At 45.6% G+C, this 20,495-nt stretch overlaps 1 protein-coding gene across 2 annotated transcripts in view; it reads right to left on the minus strand.

The window, feature by feature from the left end:
• grik4 (glutamate receptor, ionotropic, kainate 4) overlaps positions 1-20,495 on the minus strand; it is a 303,979-nt gene that overhangs the window by 107,726 nt on the left and 175,758 nt on the right. For both annotated transcript variants that reach the window (XM_076036026.1, XM_076036025.1), the window contains exon 5: positions 17,618-17,715. In XM_076036026.1, the coding sequence (XP_075892141.1) occupies positions 17,618-17,715 (98 nt within the window). The remainder of the gene's footprint in view (positions 1-17,617; positions 17,716-20,495) is intronic.

Consider the following 20,495-nt stretch of genomic DNA (forward strand, 5'->3'; position numbering starts at 1 on the left):
GCATTCTCTTTGCCAAAGGCAATTCATCACATGCCCTCGTCAGACGTCCACTTTTAAGTGGATGTGACGACATATTAGAAACACTTTCTTTATTGTTTAGCCTGCCGGCGCCAACCACAGTGAACAATAATTCATAAAAATGTTTTGGGCCCCATTCATTTTTTAGTGACAAGAACTTAGGGTGGCACTTTAATGCTTTCTGAGTGAAAATTAAAAATAACTTTCTCTTTCCACCCAATAAGAACCACTGTAAACTCAACTCTTCAGTTCACTCTGTCTAAGATGAGCAACTTTTTTTCAAGGTCCACTTAGTCAACAATCGTTTCAAACTGAAGGGGGACAATGTGATGACAAAAAGCTTTTATTTTGTGTCCGTCCAACAAAAAAAAAAACGGGGCAAATTGTAACTGCATCACTGAGAAGAGACACTTGCTGTGTCTCAATTCAGGGTCTGCACCCTTCAGACCGAGTGTCCTCCGTCTGAAGGCAGCGTTCTTCGAGTGCCCAGCCTCGAAGGACGGACCAAACCCCGCCTCCCCGGTAACCAGTCGGGACGCTCTTCCTTTCAAAATGCGTACTTAAAGGATGCAGACGCTGAATTGAGACACATCAACTGTTTTCCCTTTTCTTCTCTTTTGGTGTGTGCGGCCGCTGCAACGCTTCTAGCGTGCAGAGGCTCCACCTCACCAGCCGGCTCCATCCCTTGGCGTTAACAGAAAAGGTCAAAATCTGTTCGCTACTCCACTCTGCTCCACCTCTCCTTCTCTTTCTCTCTCCCTCTCTCAAACACAGACACTCACACATCATTTTTTTTCCCCCTCCACCACCAGCAGGTGAGGTGGTGTGTGGGGGAGGCATGTTAATCATCTAACATCCGCGGCAATTGCACTTCCGTCCTTTTCGGAAACAACAGCGTGACCGCGCTCGCACGGGGGAGAGAGAGCGCGCGGCGATGATTGCGCCTGTCGAATTGTGGCGCACGGATGATGTCTGATTGCGGCGGAGTTACACTGAGAGCTCTGGCCGTCCTCCACAACTTGTAAAGACCGTGACGCAAACGATGATGACTGATACGACATTATGTCCATTATGGCTGTATTATTATATGCGGTAATTTTGCAGCTTCCCGTGTAAGAACGCTGTCAACTAACATGTCCATAATCGTGGCTATTTTGCTGAATGGCTGTAAAGCCATACTAATTACGCTGCCTCCTACTTTCTTACTTTAGTTGGCCAACTTTTAGGGTTTTTTAAATCAGTGTCACAGCCGGGATGTTTGTCTGTTCCTCCATTCTCTTCCGGCGCTTCTTCACGATGTCCAGCAGATAACGAGAAAAATCATCTTCTTCAAAAACAGGCATTCGTTCGCAGGCCACTCTTTTGTATGGATCAACATCATTAACAAAATATTTTTTTTGTGATGGCTTTCCTGAGGCTTGTCCAACTTTTGAGAATATAGTGATTCGTGATGTTTCTGTTGCACCACAGTCCTCGGCACTTGGCTCTTCCCAACCAAGTCGCATTGTGGCTCATTTCGTACAGCCCCTATTAGATGCCGATATACCACAGTTGGCAAGAACACTACTAATTTAAGGTAGATATAGTAAAAAATAAAAATAAAATAGTCAATCAATCTTTATGTATCCAGCTCAGCACTAACTCAAATATCTATTCAGCCAACCCACTTGGGCACCATGCAATGCCTTCCACTGAGATTTTCCTGCTCACTCCTCTCCAGAGTTTTCAGAGAATTGTTTGAAAAAAGGGTGGAAAAAACAGTGAGAGGCAGTTCTCTGGGTGAAAATACCTTGTTGATGCCAGAGGACAGAGGTGAGTGGCAAGACTAGCCTGAGATGACAGAGAGACAACAAGAGCCCAAATAACCACTTGTTACAGCAGCCGAGGGATGAAGAAGAGCAGGTCTGCCTTGAGCTTAGAAGCAGGTGGTGTGCAGCAGCAGCAGCAGCAGCAGCAGCAGCAGCAGCAGCAGAGAAGCAAAGCTAGTGACAATAGAATTTTGAAAAAAAAAAATATTTTGCCGTGCTGGAATAGTGGTTCAGTGGTTAGCGCTGTCACCTCACAGCTAGAAGGTCAAAGGTTCGATTCCAGTGTAGAGTTTGCATGGTGGTTTCTCTCTGGGTTCCTTCTTCTGGATTCCTTCCATAGTCCAAAAGGATGCATGTTGGGTACATTTTGGGAACTCTACAGTGAATTGACTGTGTGTGAATGGTTGTTTGTCTTTGTATGCGGCCCTGCAATTTATCTAGCGTGTAACAGTTTGGTGAGGCTCCAACAGAGCCCCTCAGCGGGGATGGAAGATGGATAAATGGATCATGCCTGGCTGGATGACTCTCAATTTGTGTTTCAGCATTTGCATGATGAGGTCAGATTATGGCATATGCAGCATGGAAGCATGCATCCATCCTGCCTTCTGTCGATGGTTCGGGCTGCAGCTGGAGGCTGGTGGCTGATATTTTCATGACACTCTCTGAGCGTCTTCTGAACACCACAGCCAACCTGACCACGTCCACCACATCACATCCACAATACACCATCCACCGATGGCTGTTTCCAGCAAGATTACACACCGTGTCGCAAAGCCCTAATCACCTGCACATGGTTCCCAGAGACATGAGTTCAACTGCACACGGACAGCTTCCACAATCACCAGATCTCAATCCAGTGGAGAAGGTATAGAATGTGGTGGACCAAGAGATTGACATGTCAGCAGGGCCGACTGGAAGTCTGCAGTAACCGTGTGACGTCATCACAGGAAGTGCAGATTTTCCACCATTATTTCTCACAACTTCGCACCATTAGCCGCAACCTCACTGAATGCATTGCTCAGAGAATGAAGGCGGCGATGAAGACAAAAAGGGATCAAACCTGCTCCTATTTCCCAGCACTGTGAACAAGGCCTTTCTCAGAATTCTGGCTCGAAGAAAAACACAGTTGACGACACAACTCGAGATCACACAAAGAGGCTCTAATTACCGCAGCCTCCCCCGACACCTTCACATCTCCTCTCCATCGCTTCCTGGGTTTTCTGCAGTGCAACAGGGCAGTTGGCAGGTGCGAGTGAAAAAGGTTTCAAGGAAGGGTGACACAATCTCTGATCGAAATCAGACGCTCACCAGACTCTCCCTCATACTAGTAAGAACCTGGCGAGCAGATCTTTCTTTAGCAGGGAGAAAAGCTTCAACCCGATCATGCTGTCACAACAAGAAACATCACAGCAACATCGTGCGCTTCTGCTGAGATCTAGAGACCAGAAAACAAAATGACTTGTCTGTTTTCAGAAGGGCAAATAATGTGTTGTTTTTTTGTTGTTGTTGTTGATTGTTTTGACAGGGTTATCGGCTCAGTAAAGAACCCCTCCGTGTTTAATTTACGGCCTCATAGGAAAGGTGGCAAATCGCTAATCTGAGCTGGCGTTGGTGAGAAAACCCTCGGCTGCAGCCAAACTGAAGGTGAAAGCTAATTTCCACTCTGATTGGCTCAAATGGCGGCGGGTCACAGCGGCTATTGAGCTGACAAAATACACGAGTCATCCCGCTACCTGCCAGGTGTAAACATAATGCTAGCCCACCAGGAGGGGATCAGAGCCGGGCTGGGGTGTGTGTGTGTGTGTGTGTGTGGGGAGGAGGTGATCGGCCGTGCTGCCATATGGAGAGCGGAGACATAATGAGCAACTACATCTGTTGGCCCGCATCCCCCCAAAATAATATGGGGAAGCGGGGCAAAAATCAAACATGCCAGGCATCTGGGCGAGAAACCCTGCATCGAAAGTGACTTCGGGCTCGCGAGGACCCGGCTGACAGTTTAGCTTGCGAGCGGCTCTTGGCAGAAGAGGCCGAAATGTCCTTGAAAGCGCTTTGGCCGGCAGGTGGAAGGAGGCTATTAAAACCCGGCCGGCCAATGACGCTGCTGCCCCGCCCGGGACGCAGCCGTTTGTTTTTTTGTCTTCAAAAAAAAAAAAAAAAAGAAGCAGAAAATCAGCCCGGAGATCATCGTTACCGCTTATAGGGAGGCTACTGATAGCAGATCGCCAGTCTGAGGCTTGGCGGCACGCGCAAACCGCCAGCGAGCCAGAATATCACGTCGGGTCCCGGAGCATTAGAGAACAGATGCTGCCGGAGACATTGTCCATCAGTCAGTGAGCCGGGATGCCAGCGTCGGCGGTGCCAGCGGAGTTTTGGCGCGGGGACCGCCGGCCCGCGAGGTGGGGGGGCAGGTGGGGGAGTCTATTATTCCTACCTCTGAATCAAAAGGTTTATTAGTATTTTGGGATGCCAGCTGTTGGCATTCTGAAAGGCGTGGGAGGGGAAGGGGTTGGGGGAGGAGAGGAGACGAACGGCGTCGTCAGCTCCTGCCACCCCCCGTCCCGCCCCGCCCCGCCCTTCCCCTCGCAGCCCAGATCTCTTATTTGTGGTCGTAATCATCCCACATCGCAGTCCTTGTGGTTGAGAGCAGGAGCTGACTGATAAAGATGAAGTGGGCAGCGGATTCCCAGGGTGCCTTTTAGGGCGAGTGGAACATTGACCGCCAGATCTCTATCGCATTGATCAGCCGGCTTGGGAAGGGGTGGTGGTGGGGGGAGGGGTTCTTTTCCTCCAGAGAGGCTTGTTCCCCACTTCATTGCTCCATTTCAGAGAAATATCTTTTATTTCTGGTAGGGAGGGGGGGATGAGGGGTGTGTTTTGGGGAGGGGGGAAACGTCTTCAAAATAATATGGACTTTTTTTTTTTTTTCTTTCATTCCCAATTTTCAAACTCAGTGAGCACAGAGACGACTTGAAACGTCTAATTTGACTCGCGAAACATCAAAGATCAGCTACCAGCTGCTTGACTTGGGGCACTTTGCTAGCAAGTAGGGCCGCGCAGAAAACCGCTAAAACGTCAAAACTGGCGATCAGCGCGCTAGCAAATGTCAGAGGCTCTGGTCTTCACCGGCTTAACTACAGGTAGTGAAAACAAGAGTGCGCGACAGAGAGCCAGCACTTGGTGCCGAGCGAGCGCCGCATCCCTCCAGCCAAGACACGGCGCAGGCCACTTTACAAGGGCTGACAAAGCCGAGCGCTGCAACAATGAGCCGAGGCCACCTTTCATGCGGCGGCGAGGGGGTGAAAAAAAAAAAAAAAAAAAAAAAAATCAGCTAAATTGAAATCAATTTCCCCCCCACCTGGGAGTCTCATTTGAGGAATCGAGTGACGCAGCGTGCGTCCCAGTGACAAGACACCGAGCTTGGATATGCACGTGGCCGTTCTGCCGGCGACGCCAGCAGATCAATGGCGCGGCGAGCCCGGGGTCAGCGCAGGTGCAGGCGACAGCTGCGGCGCTCTAATTACGATCAGGCAGAGACATAACAAGCACCTGCGATTTTGAAACCCAGGCAGGCTGAACAAGAATCTGCAGCCTCATAATCAGATGTGCTCACAGTTTTCGCGCCCTTGGATCCAGAGGCACAAACCCTGCAGAAACTAATTAAGAATGTCACTATCAATTATTTATCACCCGAAGTAAATTGGATTTATTATGAAACATATTGCACCATTTTATACTTTTTTTTTTTTTTTTTTTCTTTTTCCCCCACCGACAGCAAACTGAGTTTTCTGAAAAAGATAATTACACTTGCACAAGACCAGACAGGGAGGACCGGCCAACGATCTGGCAAGTTAAGTGAGTTTTAGTCTTTAAAGTGGCAACCACAGTGAGAGAGAGCAACTGAGGACAACATGCAAACCGAAACAAAGAGGGTTTTACGCTCGCAGTCCTCTCAGCCATCCTCACACACGGAGCAACAAGTGCCCACCGTGCGAGCAAGGAGAATCGACGTGATCACTGAAATGCATCACGCCCATCCTGTGAATGTCAAGCGGACAAACATGACATGCTAATTTTGTTAGAATTATGCTATAACTTTGTTACCAAGCTGTGTTTCCAAGGGGGCCGCCATCAGTGGACGGACCTGTCTCTGACACGTGCGAACGTTTTTTATCATAATTGACGACACCTGTTAACTTCCATTATTCACCGATGACAAGACCACCTGTTCTCCGGCGTTGGCCAGCTGCAATAAAGAGCAAGACTCCACTGGTCAACGGTTCTACAAGAATTTGTACTGAGCACACAGTAGACAGAGACATGATTTTTTTTTTTTTCTCTCAATGAGGCAGGAGTACTGACAACTCGTACAAAAACTCTGATGAAATGAGACACTTCTCTTTCTACAACTCACGGACGACAGACTGCTCCTCACAGCAAGCTAGCTCAGAAGTGGTGGTGCGTCGTAAGGAAAGAGCCCAGACAGTTTTGATTCTGCTGGTCCTCCGTCGGGCTCTTTCCCTACGTCGGAATCTGCTGGTGGAATCTTGCTCTTTACTGCAGCTCGCCAACGTCGAAGAGCAGGTGGTCTTGTCATTGGCAAATAATGGAAGTTAACAGGAGTCGTCATGCATTTTACATTACAAAATGAGTTTGAACGTCAACGACCCGTGCAAAACATACCTCCATTTTTCATTTTTTTTTATCTTAGCTCCTGTTTCTTTCCATTTTTAATCAATCTTTAGTTATTTGCAGCTAAGATCGCTGGGTTGACAAGTCCAGCCAACAATGCTGTGACATCACGTCCGCTCACCCAATAGCAATGGCGCCGCCCGTTGGTTTAACAGCTAAACTTAAACGGGCGTATTTTGAAATACCCTTTGCCATCATTGTTAAAACAAATGGAATCTTTTTTTAGGGTGTGGAGACCTTCTTATAATTATGATAACTATGTTTTGTGTTTCATGTGCACTTTAATCCTATTCATCTAAAGCTGGTTAAAATAAAGTTAAACTGAGCAGAGTTTTTGTGTTGGACAGCGCCCCCTTTGGAAGCACAACATTGTAACAGTTGAGGCAACAAAAGGAGGCTCTCAGGATATACAGCATGTTTCCCCTTTTAAGTTACACATGTATTTTAATTAAGAATTTTTATGGTATCATTCAGGAGCAGCAATACAAATAAAAGTGTTCATTTGAAAGATTTAAAATGAAAAGGTTAAGATGCCGTAGTTCAAATCAAGATTCCAGTGAATGTTTTTCTCGAAGCTGCTGTGATCCCACGAAAGAAACAATCTGAGGGGGACAACGATGTGTCAAATAACGCACGGTGATGACAATGTAATCTGAATTAGGCTGTGAATTTAAGCACCTTGAGGCAAAATGTCCTCAGTTGGTTTGTTTGATCTTGGCAGATAACTTTAGCTCACAGGCGAATCTGAGAAACGCCTTAAAACTGGTCCTGACTAATACAAATGGTTGTTTCTGCGCTGAAGATGTGTGAGGCGTTGCGCCTCAGCACGCAAAGCACGCCATGAATAAATCATTTCGCTGCTTTGAAACACGGCCTCTTCTGCTCTCCAGCCAATCCTCTTCACAATAAGTAGCGGCGGTTCAGGGCTACAGTTTATCATCCCCGACACAGTCTCAACAACCTCATGCTGCACTGCAGTACACCTTATTTAATTAATGTGAAGATGAATTTATTGCCTTGATGAAGACCAAAAAAAAAACAGCATCCTCATAACGAGCAGTCTCCAGTGAGCCATTATTAGGAGGCACTTTGGGACCTTCACTGAGGTAAATGGTAAAGCTCTTTCCAAAGTCCTACAAGGGAAATAAATAAGTGGGGGATGACGTCCCCGCCTTCCGTTTTTCTCAGGCATTTCTGCAAGTGAGCGCCGACGACTAAACCTATTTTTAACTTCCGCTGCCGAGACGAAGATTTAAAAAATATTTCCAAGTCGCAGACGAACACAAAACACGTCAAAGGGAAAGAGGAAACTCAACCCAAAATGTAAAGACCCGTCTCGTTTTTTGCCGTTGGAGTTTTAAACAAACTTTTCAAAAGACGAGAGACATTTGCCGGTTTCTTTCTTTGGATCGTAACTATTCCAAAGAAAGCACTTTGTGGAGAACCTGAAAATGTTTTTAGAAAATGTGATATTGCATAGTGCTCTTCTATTGAACTGGCCATTAAGTCTAAACCTGAGGGAATGTGTTGAAGAGCTGCAGGATTTAAAGTATAGACCCAGCCATATATGCAGCCAATAATGTACACACACATCAAGAAAAGAAAACCTGCATAAATATTTCAGTACCAAATGTATTCAGAAATCACAAGATAGAAGAAGACAAGGTACTGTTGGTCTCTACAATTACAAGAGGTGCTCAAAGTGGTGGCCATTGTCCTCCACACAGTGACGTGTACAGACGGCGACTGCTTGGGTGATGTTTGTTACCTCAACACACAACATTCATCAGGGTAACGCCACCTGTTGGGAAAACATTGTACAGCAGTACACAGTGTTATGGCAATTTGATCAAACTTCAGAGGAGGTATCTATACGTATGAAGTCCTTATCCATGCAAGTTTCTATTTTCCTAATGTGTGCTGACATTATGTTGGCTGACTCTGCATAACTACACTGTACTGTACATAGATTTGATTATTACCCTACACTTAACTGTCTGTGCATCACTTCCTGTCAAATCAACATGAACCTTTGTGGAGTGGAGGCGCACAACCAGGACTTGTCGCTTTGTCAACTTTTTATAGCTCCACATTTAGCCATAGAGATTCGGTGAGAAGACGACGGCGACTGAACGCTGAGACTCATTGACATGCGGCCGGCGTCTCTTCTATTAGACGGTACGGAGAATTGTCACATTTTCTCTTTTTTACCTGGCATTCTTCCTAGAGCTGTTGTCTTAAAGAATAGATGTGAAATGACAGCAACAAGACAGCAGGAAAAAAAAAATGAAAGGAGAGAGAACAAGAGGAGACGGCGGGGGGAGGGAACAAGGCGGGGCACGGGAATAAAGGCAGATCAGCGAGGAGCGCTGCGGCTTACGTAAGGGCAGTAATGGCACATACTGCAGGAAACAAAGGCAGAAAGGGCTGAGGAAAAGAAAAATCGATGGGGAAAAATGGGTAAGAGAAGAACAAATTGAAGCGGCGGCCGCCGCCGGAGAGCGAAGGCCGTTCTTTGACTGCGTCCAGCTCGCCCGCAGCCACTTCCTGAGATGAAAACGAGCGTTTGTTCAGCAGGATAAATCAAAGACGCTCGCGCCTTCAGAGGCGCCACACCGGCGAGTGGGGGCGTCCCTTAAAACAATAAATCATGCACGCCGCCACCGCCTTCGAATCCGGAGCATCTGCTGAGTCGGGCGATCGTGACTGAGCCATCTTTGGTGGCAGCTGAAACATCTGGCTCCACATTCCAGGAGTTAAAGCGCCGGGAAATAAAAGGTTGATAATGAACCTGCTGCTCCGTGCGCTGTTCACGGCAAAAGAGCAGCCAGTGGCTGGTAAAAAAAAGAAAAGAAAATTGCTTTAAAACTTAAAAGCTGATTAAATATAATGTGACAAATCAGATAGGCTGTAAGAAAATAGTGACGCACAGCATGAAACATTCTGTTTTTTGTTCCCTTTATATCCACTCTGTCTTAGTTAATCATTTCCAGTACAAAGCCCTGCAGTATCTTGTTGGAGTTTAATTAAGTGTTCCATACAACACGCTGACAAAACAAGAAGGTCAATGAGACGTCTTGTTTGGGTTTTCTTCCGTCTATACTACAGAATTGAGTTCAGTCCAGGAGGGAACGAATCGTCATCGCAGTAAAACATAAATCATAACATAGACCAGCCTTTGTGTATTGTGATCGTACTTGGCATGACAGCGCCGGAACAAGGTTTGGCTAATATTGTTGGGTGGCGCACAAGAAGAAAACCTCTCCCGAGAGTGCGCGGCCAACAGCGGCTCAGCTTCCCTTCGCTGGGAACACGCTGGTGCTCACTCAGTGGCACTGAGACACTCGCAGTGTTGCTGCCATTTCACACAGCTACTGTGTAAATGGTCTCCAGCCAAAAAGTTTGTGTTTTTTTTGTTGGGTTTTTTTTTTCTGGCTTGGCTGGTCATCTTTTCACAACAGCACTGTTTGAATCAGTGCTGGTTGCACACAGCGAACAAACAGCCCAAAAGAGGTGCACGGGCAAGTTAAGGGGGCAAACAGCCACTAAAAACAGCGTCACTGTTCAGAATGTCGAGCCGAACGTGATGAGCTGCAGGAGTTTAGCAGAAGTCCAATCAAACATTGGACTCTGGTGAGACAGCGGCATTGTAGCCAAATGCTAACTCTACCACATCCGAATATTAGCAGGAACCCACCTTTACATTGACTTGATCCCTTTTTTGGAAGAGGAGAGTGGGGTTTATAGCACGGATGTGCGATACCACTATTTTTACTTTCAATCCGATACCAAAGAATACCACGGCTAATATCCCGAAACTGATACCGATATAAGTACTTTTAGATGCGTACCTGTGGTTCTGAAAATGGTGACTTTTACAATAAACATTTGTGATATAAAAAATGTATTTGAGTCATCGAAGGAAAATTAAAAAAAAAAAAAATGATGCACAAATGTTGTTGTTCTTTTCATGAGGACTACAACTAACATCACATGTCAATAGAAATAGCTATACGTTTACTTTAAATGCGCTTTAAAGTAATAGAGTTCAGTTACACAATGCATTATCCAACTTTTTTTAAAAGTGACACTGACATGTGTTAAGATGAATTGCAGGAATGCTAATTGAAATGAATTACTACATATTGTTCTTCCAACTTAACACAAACAATCTTAAAATTGTTTAAATAAAGATTATGTTTCAATGCAACATTGACAGAATACATTATCGTATTATATACAAATGTATCTAATACACGTGTATATGCCTGTGATGGGCACTGTGATGTATTTTCACCATATTTCTGGACATTGTCTGCCTCTCCGAAGGGCTTCTATCATCGAGCTCTGTCTCATTCGCGCTGGCTCCAAACAATATTTTGTTTTTTTCTCGTCCATACCGCAGCTTCTTCTTTCATTCTCACGCGTGACATGTAGTTCCTATATCCTACATTAATATTGACTACATATTTCACTTGATACATTTTTAGACACATGAGGTATCATAGAAGTATTAATATTTATTGTGAAAACATACTTGGGATCAATATTGTTTCGAAATGTTGAGCTTGTCTAAGTGAGTAACCAGGATGGACAGGATTGGAAGAGAGAGCATCAGAGGAGCAGACAGTGCATGTTAGATGTTTGGAGATAAAGCCAGAGAGGCTGGACTGAGGTAGCTTGGACATGTCCAGAGGAGAGACAGTGAAGATATCAGTGGATGGATGCTGAGGTTGGAACATGCAGGCAGGAGGTCCAGAGGAGGCACAAAGAGGAGATTCATGGATGCAGTGAAGACAGTTGGTGTTGGAGGTGGATGGAGACCTATGCTTGGTCGCGGCCCCTCCAGGAGGGAAGGCTGGTGACATCATCAGCACGCACGTCAACCTCAAAACGTAACCGGTTTGTAGCACCCCACACGCAATTACACACAAACACACACTCATGTATAAATCTGCACTTATTGGACTTGTAATGAATGGCTCACGGCAATGACACAAATGAAGCAGCGGAGCTGCAAAACAGAGTTCCTCAAGAGCAACGGGCGAGAGCCTTTTCAAATTCCTCCAATATCCGTTCACGAGCAATCGACTGCGCCTCAGCTTTTGTCTAATGGCCTTGGCTCCACAATCGCCTCTGTCCAGCCATGTGAGCAAATTCCACGAAGCCAATTTGCCTAATAATAAAAGTCATTTGGGGGGATAAATCTGACTTTGAAGTTTCTTGGATTACACTCGGCTGGCTGGGGAGAGACTCGTCTCTTTTAGTTTTTTTTTACTAGAGAGGTTTTGAGTCTCTACCTGCAGAAAGGAAACAGACGGAAGCTAAGCTGAGAATGAAATAATCCAGCGCTGTTTTCCCGCCGCGCAGGTTCACCGCCACTGGGTCTCTGTGAATACATATATTTCCATTCCCGCTATTTCCTAGCGCATAATCATAAATCACTGACCGCCGAACCTCCATCCAAACGGACTTTTGGCCCCTAAATACGAACTGAGCAAAACCCAACCAGAAAAACAGGAGCGTGCAAGCCCCGTGCACTCTCTCTCTCTCTCTCTCTCTCCCTCTTTTCGCAGATGGCCGTGCAAGCCCAGAGCAATCTCGAGAACATAAATATTCATCATGCCTTTTCATAAAAATGCATTCAGCGGGCTTTCATTGCGCGCTACATATTTTACATTAGATGCGAGGAAGTGTGTGGAAAAAAAAAAAAAAAAAAGAAAAAAAACCTGGAGCGAAATGCGTTTTGAACCGGTTGGACGGGAGTGAAAAAAAAAAAAAAATCTGAAAAAAAAAAAAATAACGAAAACCAATGCATAAAACCCCAATTTAGATGAAATGCTTTGTCGTGGGAACATTTAATAACTGGCAATAAGTCGATTTGGTTGGAAAGCTCCCTATGGTTCATTGAAAAACGACCTCGGTTCAAGGCTTTGTGAGGAGATAAGACGGGGGAGGGCTGCACGCCGAGCCAAATGAGGGGACGGGAAGTCCTTGATGTCATGGTATCAAGGAAACAGCCTGCGCGTGTAGAAATGGAATCATTCTTATTTTGCAAATTAAAAGGGGAAAAAAAAAACGTGCGGTGGGTGGGCGGGTTCCTGCGAGAAATCAGACGTGCACACCGCTCGCAGCCGCCAGCCAGGGAGATAATCACCTGTTAAAGCAGCAGGACTCGCCCCGTCTAACGTTTCTCATTAGGCCGCATTAATCTGCCCTCCTTCCAAATCTTGACACAGCGGCTGGCTGGCTGGCTGCACCTCGTGAGATGGGAACAAACTGCAAACATGATACACACATTGGAGCGGCGCCCCGGCTCTCCTGCTATTAGTCACCGTTAGCGTGGAAGCCCAGATGGGCTCGACCCCCCCCCCGCCCCCCCACCACCTCCCAACCCGGCACCGGGCCGGATGGGAAGTGGCCACCGGAGATTGATGGGCCGGGCTCGGGATGACGTGCCGATCACCTAGTGGGCTCTGTCAGCCGCAATATTGCTGCGACAAGCAGCCGGTGGAGGGAGAGCATCTGCGAGTGGCTCCCCCCTCCAGCACCCCGTAACCCCCGAAAATCACGGTGAGGGACGAGCTGGTCACAGCGGTGTTTACACAGCGGAAACCACCGCGAGTCGCGCACTGACGGACGTCGTGACCTCAAAAACTTGCGAGAGCAGCAGAGAGCCAAGCGAAAGTCAGTATAAATATTACAACAAGTCCGACTGAACAGGTGATTTGTATGCAAAATTATTGCCATTACACATTAGAGCAGTGGGTGGGGGAAAAAAAAAAAAAAACGTTTTGGGACGCCTCCTGCATTTGTGATTTATTGAATCACTCTTAAAGGGATATTTCACTTTCAAACTAAGTTTTGCTAATATGCAGATGGATTTCACTTTGCTTCCCTGATTATTTAGAAAATTGGCAATTTTTTTTTTAAATAAAGTGCCCCGCATACACACTTCAAACTTAAAATTACACTCACTTTTAAAAACTGTCCAAGCATCACTTGATAGATAAAATAAGACATTTTCTTTTTCTTTCCCCCCCCCCACCCCATTTTGTCAATATTGTTATGTTCCAGGAAGCTGTCCCGTCCAGTTAGGTGTGACTCCCGTCGCTGCGTATTTTCTAGTAAAACCAAACCGCTTTGCACAGAAAACATGCAACCCCAACATGCAGTAAAAGGAAGTTCTTTGTTTGAAATACTTCTTGAAAAATTAAAAAACCTTTCAGGCATCAGAAGGACTTCATCTATTAAGTGATAGACGGACTAGTTTTAAAAGTCACTCAACATGAAGGTTGAAGTTCAATGGGTGTGTTGGCATGTTGCTCATAAAAACAATACGTTGTAGTTACAAACTGCATTTGTTTGTCTCTGTCTAATGCAACTCACTCCTTCTGTAATAATGGAAAAAACATAAATTTTCCAAAACTTTTCCCCCAATACTACAGTATATACTCAATTTTTTTTTTGTTTGTTTATTGACTCAGTATTTCAATCTTGTCAAAAATCTTAAGAAGTTTGTGCTCCTTGAAAAGCCCACGTGTGATCAATAGCTGTATTTTGTTGTTTCCTTCAGACTAAGGGTGAATTCCAATTCCTCCCTTAACCCTCAATCTCAACCCTCAATCTCAAAAATGCGCGCTCCCGCGAAGTGCAAGTGCTGTCCCGATTCTCAGAACGTCAAGTTGAGGGACGAGTTTAAGGGCTGTATCGCCCTCAATATTGAGATTCTCCGGCACCACCCTTGGCAGTAAGGGCTACCCAGAAGGCATTGCGTATTTTCACCAAGACATCTTCGAAAAAAGATTCTTCTTCTTCTTCTCCTTCTTCTTCGTCGTTGTGGTCTTCTTGACAGACTGGACGTAGCGTTGGCGTAAGGCCGCCTCCCACAGTCTGAAGACGTAACTCCACTTAAGGGGTGTCCCATTTCTAAGCCCTTACACTTATTTTTGAGGGCCAAGATTGAGGGCTAAGATTGAGGGTTAAGGGCGAGGGTTGAGATTGAGGAGTTAAGGGAGGAATTGGAATTGGCCCTTTAAGGGGAACTAAAGGATTCAGCAAGATTTTCAAATGGCAATTTTGGTTGGTGGAGAACTTTCCAACATACCTTTTCCTCAAGGAAAAAAAAAAACCCAATAGCCGCGTTGGCTGGATAATGATGGTAGTGCAGGACTCTCCGGTGCCATCCTAACAACAAGATCATTGGAATAACATCTCAGTCCCGCCGCTCGGGTAGAAATTTGCCTGTTGCACTTCGTCGAAGGACAACATTTCTATAGTGACAAAAAGGCACTCAAAACTACAATAATTTGAAAGGCTACATTTTTGAAGACCTCCTCTTTCACTAATAGAAGTGTACGTGATGCTGTTTTTTATCCAGCCCACTCGAAGGGCGCATCAGCGGCAGCCCATGATGGAGCCTTCTATTGTTAGATATGATATCTCGCCACTCGTGCGGCACAAGGCCGCGCTGATGACGGCCGTTGGCTCAGCATCGCATTGCGATGATCGTGACAAAGTCGGTGTGACCTTCACTGCCAGACAAAGACCCCTCCCTCTTCCCCCAACACACACACACACACACACACACACACACACACACACACACACACACACACTGAGAGCAGCCTACTTTGCTGATTTGCACAGCTCGAGTCAGAGACCGGGGACCTAATCAGAGAAATCAGCTGGTGTGGAGCTCCACTGGAATAAATATGTGCACCCACTTCAGCTATCTTTGGCGTCGAAGATGAGAACCGCTGAGGGAAAATCCTGATCCTCGCAAACCCCAACCACACTGGCTGGCACCGCTGGCACAAACTCAGCAGCCTTCAAGTTTGTCGCTGTCACGGAAACACCGCCAGGGTCCCTGATGATGACAAGCGTCACCTTCTTGATTCCGCTCCTCCAGCTGGGGGACAAAATCATACGTTGAAAATGTGCAATTTAAAGCAGAGGTGGTGGGCCGGGGACACCGCACGCACCCTCACTGCGTAATAATAGTATGAGTGAGTTGTTGATTACATATTCTGGACTTGTGCGGGCTCTAACCCAGAGAATTATTTATTCCTTAGAGGAGTGGAAAAACAAACTAAAGACTCTCTGAAACTCTGGATGCCCGCTTGCTGTGAGAAGTACAGTGTATGGTACGAGCACAGGGGTGTGAAACATGCAACTCGGGGGCCGGATCAGGCCCGTGAACGTGTTTTTTCCGGCCCGCAAGATGAGTTTGCAAAGTTTAAACACAAGCTGCAATTTTTTTTTATAAAAGAAACGTCTACTGTCCAATGAATGTTGCAATAGCGCTTTTTGCTCTGCAAACAAACTGTGAATACCCGGACTGGTCAAGTGGGACCAAGTACAGCCACTCTGAAGCTACGCTGTCTTCCTACCTTCCCTGTCATGTCTCCTGTTTGCCACTCTCATTGCGGGCAGAGTGCAGAGTGTTCCAAGATCACGACCAAAGTAAAACAAAGAAAACAATGTCAAGTTGTTGTTATTTTTAGTTATCATTATACCATGAATTTACCGGTTTGGCCCACTTAGTAATAGATTTTCCTCTATTGGCCCGTGAACTAAAATGAGTTTGGCACCCCTGTACTAGCACCTTAAGCAGTGCGCTATCAACCAAATCCTGCCAGGCTGCAGGGAGTGGGTTCTCTCTGAGGTAGCAAGGGAAGCTCAACTTCACCAAAATGTCAAAAAACAACTGGTCAAATATGTACTGTTGTGTTTAAATTTTGTTTTCTAGAAATGCTCTGAGTGTGTTCATCTCCTAGAGTAGTTTTTTAAGAATGAGGAACTTATCTCAGGTCAGAGTTTCTTCTTTGGTTGGAATTCTTATTAAATGCCTAAAAAGAAAGAGAAAAACCCAAAGGCATTGGTGAAAAGTGCGCATGTGGGGAAAAAAGATTGTGGTTGCAGCGTGGAGCTTCACTCCAAACAGCTTTAATAATCCAATAATAGTAATCCACCTTTACAGTGGAATAGAAACAAACAATTGAGAACAACCGTGTCCAGACCCTGAGGAACGGCGCCGTGCCACTGGACGCCCTGCTGGACAATTCGACTCACTGCATCCTGCAGCAGAGTCTCTCCTCTGTCTTTATTTGTTCTTTAAATTGGTTAATTTGTTTGTTAGTCCCCTCCGTTTTAAATATTCTTCTTGCTCTGCCGTCATGAGAGCGAGGCTTGGTTGGGACAGTGTTTTGTCTTTTGATCCTTTTAGGACTTCCGGATGTTTATGTAGCTTATAATTGGCCCTCTGTGCTCCGACAAACCGGCAGCAAAACACATCACGCTCAAATCACGGTAATGGGGTGAGCTGAGCGTCGGCTGGAGATCTGTTTACATGCAGTCACATCCACTGTTTCATGCTCACACGGCGGCGATGAGGCACATATTTCCTGCGCTATTAAGGCCGCAGAAGATGACAGCATTGTGATGGTGAGCTGGCTGCTAGGTGAATAAAGCCGACAGATTAAAGAAGGCCGCCGGGTTAACGTCCAATCACTCTGTTTACTTGTAGAACCTCAAAACGGTGGACAGCAAGTCCGGGTAGAGAAAAAAGAAAAATCAACTACGAACTAATGAATGGAATCAAGGAAATCAAATGGCAGCCAGGCCTTTGATATGAGAAGGGCTGCTATGGGGAGTTGGGTTGCAACTTTCGCATTTCATCTTTTCCTCCCTGACGGGGATTTCATACGTGTGCCAAAATCTGCGCATACAAGCGTCACCCACTCCGAGTCCCTATTTAATAATATAGCAAAAACTAGTGAGTTCAAACAAGAAGCTGTTGCTTCCCACGGAGGGCTGATATGATTATTAACCTGATACACTCACACAAATGCAGTTAGAACAGCAGTCGAACAATCACGGCACGTTGTCTGCTCTTTTCTTAGCACCGAGCAAGCTAGCAAGCTAGCAAGTGGGAGCCCGGTGCGAGTCAGTAAATGAGACAATCGAGATGAGGAACTGATGATTGACAAGCCAGTCAGACAACTGAACGATTCGTTCAGGACTCACGGGTCACTTGTAGTCAGTGTCTGTAGCTGTTAGTTGTACTAGAGACAAAGGGGCCGCCGGACGCATCCACTCACCTCCTTCTCTCCACAGATATTGCTGATGATGGAGTTGGAGGCCGGACTGGCAGAGGGCCCCAGGACCGCCACCACGCCTTTAGACATAATCTGGCACACTGCGAGACAAAAAACAAAGGGCCAAGAAGAGAAATTAACACTTGCTGCGTTTCCATTACAGTTTTTTGCAAAAGTGATATTACTAAAATTTCAACCAAGTGCAATTTCCATTTGCAGGTATTGAATGGTGTGAAGCGCATGAGCTGCAATTCTCACCACTTTGAGGAGGATTGAGGTACAAAATATGTTGCGTTCTGGAGCAGCTCTTTCAGTTGTCACTAGTGCTGTTGCCGCTGTTATCATCAGAAGACGGTTATTATGTTTTTCTCTTAGATTACTTGTAAAAAACAAAAAACGTGTAACTGCGAAAAAAGGGTTTCCATTAAACTTTTGCCATATACCTCTATATTGAAACATCTGAAAAACCACCTCATTCCATTTCCATTACCACTTTTTTATTGTGATATTTAGGTTTTGTACAATGCTGGGGGGAATGGAAACGCAGCTAGTGAAGGTAGGTCGGTGAAGGTTCTCAGTCATCCAGGTCATCTTAAGGTAGAAGGGTTAAGTTAGGGCAACTGGGCTTGTTGTGGTGATTTTGAGGACGTAAGGCTGAAAGGCTTCTTCAGTACTGAAAAAACAGAACTGAAGAACAAATCCAGTTGCCCTAACTTAATAATAATAATTTATTTTTATTTTTTAATATATATATATATATATATATATTTTTCTAACTTAATCCTTCTACCTTAACAGTGAGATACGTGGTTGTCCCTGATGCTGCAAACAAATAAAAGACCTTCTGCAGTCACCTTGTAGGAGGATTGGTGGGAAGAATTGAGGAGGCCGAGGGTCTATGTGGCATATAAATGTGCACAATTTCAAATTGAATTCACAGAAATCCTAGGAAATGCCCTGCAGAGTTGCTGCTAGGACTGGGGTTGGAGGTGGGGGGGTGGAGGTCGGGGTTACATTCATAACACAGTTGTCAAAGGAAGGCATAGAGTGATGGGTGGAGTCAGATAAAGAGGGTGACAGACAGCAAAAATAATGACGGCAGGCGGCAAAGATCTGGAGGCTGAAAACATTAAATCTGGTTCCAATACTTGCACACCAGTGGCAACATAATACAAAATGCAACAAACACACACACACCACTTACCACTGGGCATTAACTCTAGTGTATCCCCTCAAATGTATCTTCTGACTGTCTTTTTTTCTGACTTTACAATCAGACACAGAACGTGCTCTCTAATCTCTTACACCCACAAACATTTACGAACCGTTCCCTGCGAATTTTATAATCCTTGCCGAGCGATTAAAGCGTCCCGCCGCTGCTGCTCGCACGTGGTGCGCGGAGGGAGGGACGCGGGGCGGTGAACTTTGCTCCGGTTGTGTCTACACAACCTAATCGCCTGCGGTGACAACCTGGTGCCAGTGACTGTGGCGAATGCGCGGCGTTAACCGGCTGCTTGTGCGAAACAGGCTAATAGACAAGCGCTCTCTGACCCGTGCGGTGAATCCAGACGCAATGAATCGAATGATTACTTAATAAACCGTTAGTCAGCCGTGGAAGCGGCGTGAGACGCGCTGACACACACACACACGCTCGCGTGCGTGCAAATACGCGCGTATACACACGCGCGCGCGCACGCACGCACGCACGCACGGCTGTCAGCCAAGCTTTCACAGATGATACACGTACATGCACATGCCTTCGCTAAATTACAAAGCTGAGCGATTTGAGCGAATATGCTGCCTGGCCGAGTGACATTTTGATTTGCTAGTTTGTCCCCTCAGTGCGCAGTTATCACGCCGTGTGTGGCGAGAGAGACGCAAGGCAGAGACAGTAAATCCAAAAGTAAGAGGGGCAGGATGAGGCCGAGTCAAAATTCTATATCATTACTGTTGATTTGTTTATCCTTGATTTTTTTTCTTTTATTTTTTCTTTTTAACGTTGGGGTCCAATGTGTCGTCCCGTCTTATGTCAGCACTAGATGGTTGATATTTCTGTGTGCGCAGAAGTGCATCACACTAACAAATAGGAAAATAACTGCAAAAGGGGATTCATATGCATGCTGACCAGAGTTCAAGAAGTGTGTTCAGAGATCCTAATACAGGTTAATGTGTTAGCTAATGCATGCAGTTCAACGCCAACTTACTCTAAGCAACTTATTATTTTGCGTTGGCGAGAGCAACATTTTTTTTCCAAGATGTCTTCATTTGCAGTTCACCACAAGAGGTGACGAATTACTGGTCTTTCACAGGATGGTGAGGGCAAGACCCGCCCCACATTGCCTTTAATTGGCTGGAGATTACCTTCACTGGTTAAAGGTTAGATTGGTTAATAGTAGGCATGAAGAAAACTGATGAGCCAATCACAGTAGGGCAGAGCAGGGGATGCCTAGGAACACATCTTGCCAAATGGCAATTTTGTTATTTCCTTTAAATGATTTGCCTTTAGAAAACATACTAAATAGGTAAGATGATGCAAGCTATTCAAACTAAAGTTGAATTTCTCATTTGCAAACGTCTTTGTCTAACTCCGAGTCAAATAATTATAATAGTGGCAAACTTTGGCCCACACTCTCTTGTTGCAAACCAACTATTCCAAGAGACAGTTTACAACAAAACCTCCTGGTCTGTGTGGAATATTGGCAAAGTAATAGAGTAGTTGTCCAGTTTTCAGGTGTGGATTTGTTGAAAAATAAGGAATAGTTGACTCAAAATGCATAGTTATGGAATTGCCATTCGCTAGTCCGTGGGGTAGCATTGGGTCAGTAATTACATCATTTCATGAATCCTGATTCCCTGAGGTCAAGCAGCAGACACGTGACAA

This window comes from Nelusetta ayraudi, unplaced genomic scaffold (assembly GCF_046127955.1).
Source record: "Nelusetta ayraudi isolate G7.1 ecotype Tasmania unplaced genomic scaffold, CSIRO-AGI_Nayr_v1 ptg000048l, whole genome shotgun sequence".
Lineage (NCBI taxonomy): Eukaryota > Metazoa > Chordata > Actinopteri > Tetraodontiformes > Monacanthidae > Nelusetta > Nelusetta ayraudi.